This window comes from Stegastes partitus, unplaced genomic scaffold (genome assembly GCF_000690725.1).
Source record: "Stegastes partitus isolate 25-593 unplaced genomic scaffold, Stegastes_partitus-1.0.2 Scaffold289, whole genome shotgun sequence".
Lineage (NCBI taxonomy): Eukaryota > Metazoa > Chordata > Actinopteri > Pomacentridae > Stegastes > Stegastes partitus.
In genome coordinates, this window is record NW_007578020.1 from 397,387 (window position 1) to 402,097 (window position 4,711).

Genomic DNA, 4,711 nt, shown 5'->3' on the forward strand with positions numbered 1-4,711 from the left:
TCATGAAGAGAGATGAAGATAATTCAGTTGGAAGTAAACACTTAAATGATATTAAAAGCAAACAGACCTTTAGTTTCTGCTGTGTTTTGGTTTTACTGGACATGCAGTCAGTCAGGAGGCGACAGGAAGGAGAGAGGATCAGGTCGTCTGTTATAAATCCTACAAGCCAAGTCCGTTGATATTTACATAAGAAGAAACCACGTATTTGGGTTAACGTAGATTTTAAACATCTATTAAACTGCCCGGCTGCAGCTTTTTTGATGCACACCGTTGAGTTGGGCTCCAGGTGCAGCAGGCAGCTCACGTTCACAGAGTTGATGTTTCACAAAACATCCAGTAATTATTTAAACAACGTCCCTTCAGTTAATGAATCACTGAAATTGGTCCCATTTCTACAACTCACAGACGTACATGTGATGTTTTTGCAATCTAGTGAAATGCAACAAGTTTTTTTTAATCTGTTCGTAGCATCAGTTATAAGCGGTTTGTGTTGTTTTGTTTGTCCTGGAGTTGGCATGTGCAGTGTCATCTGGGTGGTCTTGTAAAAAAACACAGAAAACCTCGTCAGTGGAGGGAGGCTGACTCCTGAATCAACTGTCTTCTCTCTGGTTCTCTGTGACGGGCTGTTCGTGGCTCCATGGGAGGAAAAAAAACAAAAACACAAAACTTGTAATTTTGCAGCTGTGGCACAAAAAGGACGTATTTGATTTAAAATGTTTTCACCTGGATTTAAAGCAAAAAACTCACAGTGCTATAAAAGCTTGCAGGAGCACAAATGTACCTTTGGATGCAGCTATTTTAAGAACCACTTCTGCAAACCACAAAAGTCCAAAGACCAGAGAGTGTTGCAGAGGGAGGCAGCGGGAGAGGGGCCGGAGGACAGGGAGAGGAGGGAGGAGGGAGGCTCAGGGAGCAGAAGGAGGGAAGTGAGAGACCAGTCTTTTGGATTTCTCATTAATTCAGTGTGGCCCTCTCTTTCAGTTTTTTTTTAAAGCCCGCCCACTGACCATTATCAGCCCGGGCCTTATATATGCAGCCTGTTGCTGTTGTTTGTGAGTACACACACACTTTGCCGAGGACCAGCTCAAACCCACAGCCGGACGCCCACGCAGCAGCCAGCATGAGAGAGTTCAAGAGCAAGGATTTCTGGAGGGCCGTCCTGGCCGAGCTGGTCGGCATGACCCTTTTCATTTTCCTCAGCATCTCCACGGCCATTGGGAACACGAACAACGCCAACCCAGACCAGGAGGTGAAGGTGTCGCTGGCCTTCGGACTGGCCATCGCCACGCTGGCCCAGAGTTTAGGCCACATCAGTGGAGCCCACCTGAACCCTGCGGTCACTCTGGGGATGCTCGCCAGCTGTCAGATCAGCGTGTTCAAGGCGGTCATGTACATCGTGGCCCAGATGCTGGGTTCAGCCCTGGCCAGCGGCATCGTGTATGGAACACGTCCAAGTACCACTGATGCACTGGGGCTCAACGCTGTGAGTACAAACAGTTTGATGGAGTGTGTGTCAATGTGAGACTTAAAAGCAGCAGTTCAAACACATCCTACTTGAATGTGATGCAATGCAGTATGATGGAAACTTCTGGGAGGATGTGAGCCCTGAACCTGTTTATGTTGTTCTGTGGACATTCTGTCGTCGCTTGTTATTGAATAGTGATGACACAAGATTAAAGCACACAACCCTGCAACAGCTGAAAGAACCTGAAAAAGAAAATACAAATGCAACGTCGACTCCTTGATATTTGTTATCAGCTGTTGCGGTTAAATTGGGGTTTTGCATGTTAAAATGCTAAAATACTGCTGCTTGTCTTCAACCTGTGCGTAATGAGCAACATCAGCTATCTTGTTACTGAAAAGCTAGAGACTGGCAAGTCCTGATAACTCCCTGCTGTTGAGAAACTGTGCCGCCCCTCATGCGGTGCACCGCAGCTAAATTGCACTAAATAACAATAATCAGGTTTTCCACAAAAGCGAAATGAATAAGCACTGTGGCACTGGGGCATCTGTGCCAAACTGCTGTCACACATCCAGGGCTACTGCCAGCTGCTGCTAAAGGAGGAAGTGGCGGTGATGGGGGAAGCCATCCATCTAACTGCCACAGACTGACAAACTGTTGTTGTTGATTTGGATTCCTCTCTAACTCTCGCAGCTCAGCGGTGTCACTCCCAGCCAAGGCGTGGGCATCGAGCTCCTGGCTACCTTCCAGCTGGTGCTGTGTGTCATTGCAGTCACTGATAAAAGGAGGCGTGATGTCACCGGCTCGGCACCATTGGCCATCGGCCTCTCCGTGTGCCTGGGACACTTGGCAGCTGTAAGTTGGACCTTATAGCGCAATGTTTATCTAGGATTAGACATGTGAACGAGCAGCAAGTGCGACGCTGCTCCCAGAGAGGAAGAATTTCATGCATTTTTGTAGTTCTGGTGGACACCCTCCAGCCCCGCAGACCCTGTTACACCACCAGATATCCCCTCATGGTGTCACTTTCTTGTTGATTCCAGATCAGCTACACGGGCTGTGGGATCAATCCCGCTCGCTCCTTTGGTCCGGCTTTGATCCTGAACAATTTTACAGACCACTGGGTAAGTCATGCATGCCTCACATTCCTCCTGCATGCATATTGTATGTCAAGCCTAAATAATTCAATAACTGCATAACCGGCAGATGACTCCGTGAATCTTCCTGCACGAGTTAATCAGTTCTAGGACTCCTATTGTTTTGATATTGGCAAACCTTTTGAAATATTTGTGCTATTCCAGCTGTGGTTTGCACATGAGTCGTGTTAACTATTACTCCTCCAGAGGTTAACACGAGTCATCCATTGCAGGTGTACTGGGTGGGTCCCATGTGCGGTGGCGTAGCGGCGGCGCTCATATACGACTTCCTGCTCTCCCCCAAATTCGACGACTTCCCCGAGCGTATGAAGGTCCTGGTCAGCGGCCCGGTGGGCGACTACGACGTCAACGGAGGCAACGACTCTACGACCGTGGAGATGACGTCCAAGTAGCGCCGCGCCAACGCTTAATATCGATGTATATGTCTATATATGCTCCTGTAAAGAAAAAAAAAAGAAAAAAAATGAATTTAGTGTTTTTTGAGTTGTTGTAAAGTACCAATGAGGAATGTGGTCAACGGGTCAGTTAGCACCTCTTTCTAATTCACTCCTTCGTTTGACTCTGCACAAAGTTTTTTCTTTTATTTTTTTTAATCCAAACTGCCGCTCAAGCGTGATGCAAGTTCAGATTGAAAGTCTTGATAGAGCAGCGTATGTTGAACTTTTATTCCCCCATATCAGTATTTTATGTTTATGTTGAGCCATTTTGTATACATATTTCTATTTACCTGCGTCACATGTTATTTCTGATGGATGATGTATTGTGTGTGTGTGTGTGTGTGTGTGTGTGCACTCTTGACATGTCTCACTTTTTTAAGTAAAGTAAAACACTCGATGTTAACAGCTGCTGCTCTTTGCTCTTCATTGTGATTTGTGCGTGTTGTGATCCTTCTAAATGCAAAGAAAACACACCTAATTACATATTCTAGAAGATCGTATCTTATTACATCTTAAAACTCTGTTTCAACAGCACTGGGGAGTGATTTAATTGAGCTGATTGGTGGATAAAACACTGTAAGAAGCCTGTGAATTGAGATAATTAGAGCGTTAAAACTAGATTTTGACTCATTTGCAAATCCTAAATTTGAGCCACCTGAGGTTTAGAAAGTTGGGATTACAGTCTTGTGTTTATCTTGTTCATCAGGCTGTGACTCAGATCCAACCAAAAATAAGCCACGCCGCCTTAAAAAGACAACATCAGATCTGTAACCTGATGTGCTAAATGGTCTGCAGTTATACAGCACTTTTCTACCTTAGCGGCACTCAAAGCCCTTTGCAATGTGTTTCTGCATTCATACACCAACGGCCACAGAGCTGCCATGCAAGCTGCTGCCTGCCATTGGAAGCAACTTCGGGTTCAGTGTCTTGCCCAAGGACACTTCAAGTGTGGAGAGGCCGGGGATGGAACCACCAACCTGATGGTCGGAGGACAGCTGCTTTCACATTCAAAGTGAACGACTGGTCTTAAAGCAAACGAGGATCAGAGAAGAGCTAAACCCGAGCAGCTAGCTGTTTGTCAGTACATTTGTAATTTGGTCTGACTGGACATGTTTTCATTATCCAACACACACTGAGAAACATTTCAGAGCCGATGCCGACTCGTCTCTGCAGCCTCGCAGTGTGACTACTTGAGATGAAATTGCGTGCGAAGAGTCAAAACTGTCAGAAACCGTAACTGCATGAGCCGGTGCGGATTATTAGGCCAAATGAATGGAACCATCACTATCTCCCTGTGTCTTCTTCTTCTCTGTCCGTCCAGCTGCTGCTGCAGATTTATTGATGGCTTCTCCCACTCGTGTTCAAATTGCCAAATCGGCGACAGTTACTCCTCCAGCGGTGAAGAAACAGCTAATGCTTGAGATTTCTCCGCCTCGGCCTTTATCTGACAGCAGCGGTTCTGTTCATCCTTCACACAGCGTGCTGGTATTAAGCCTCTGGAGCGAAGAGAGTTCTCTGCAGTAAAACTTGGTGCACAGCAGAGTGAGTGTGTGTCGGGGGGAAGGGCGAAGATATGGAAAAGATAAAGGGTTAATGTTAAGGTCGTATCGGTTGAACTTAGGGAAAGAATGCGTTTAAAAATGCAAATTGCTGCA

The 4,711-nt window shown here is 46.2% G+C and overlaps 1 protein-coding gene across 1 annotated transcript; it reads left to right on the plus strand.

The window, feature by feature from the left end:
- The first annotated feature begins 1,014 nt into the window (after window positions 1-1,014).
- Window positions 1,015-3,462, plus strand: LOC103358082 (aquaporin-1-like). Its single transcript, XM_008282895.1, has 4 exons — window positions 1,015-1,483; window positions 2,156-2,317; window positions 2,506-2,586; window positions 2,832-3,462. The coding sequence occupies exons 1-4, from the start codon at window positions 1,031-1,033 to the stop codon at window positions 3,009-3,011; spliced, it is 876 nt and encodes a 291-aa protein (XP_008281117.1). The 5' UTR covers window positions 1,015-1,030; the 3' UTR covers window positions 3,012-3,462.
- Window positions 3,463-4,711: the final 1,249 nt, after the last annotated feature.

What these genes read in the sequence shown, in the direction of transcription:
- LOC103358082 (XM_008282895.1), top strand. Translation starts at nt 1,031, where the DNA reads ATGCAGCCTGTTGCTGTTGTTTGTGAGTACACACACACTTTGCCGAGG. An exon ending in ATGCACTGGGGCTCAACGCT is followed by an intron (nt 1,484 to 2,155) that starts GTGAGTACAAAC and finishes TAACTCTCGCAG; the next exon opens with CTCAGCGGTGTCACTCCCAG. An exon ending in ACAATTTTACAGACCACTGG is followed by an intron (nt 2,587 to 2,831) that starts GTAAGTCATGCA and finishes CATCCATTGCAG; the next exon opens with GTGTACTGGGTGGGTCCCAT.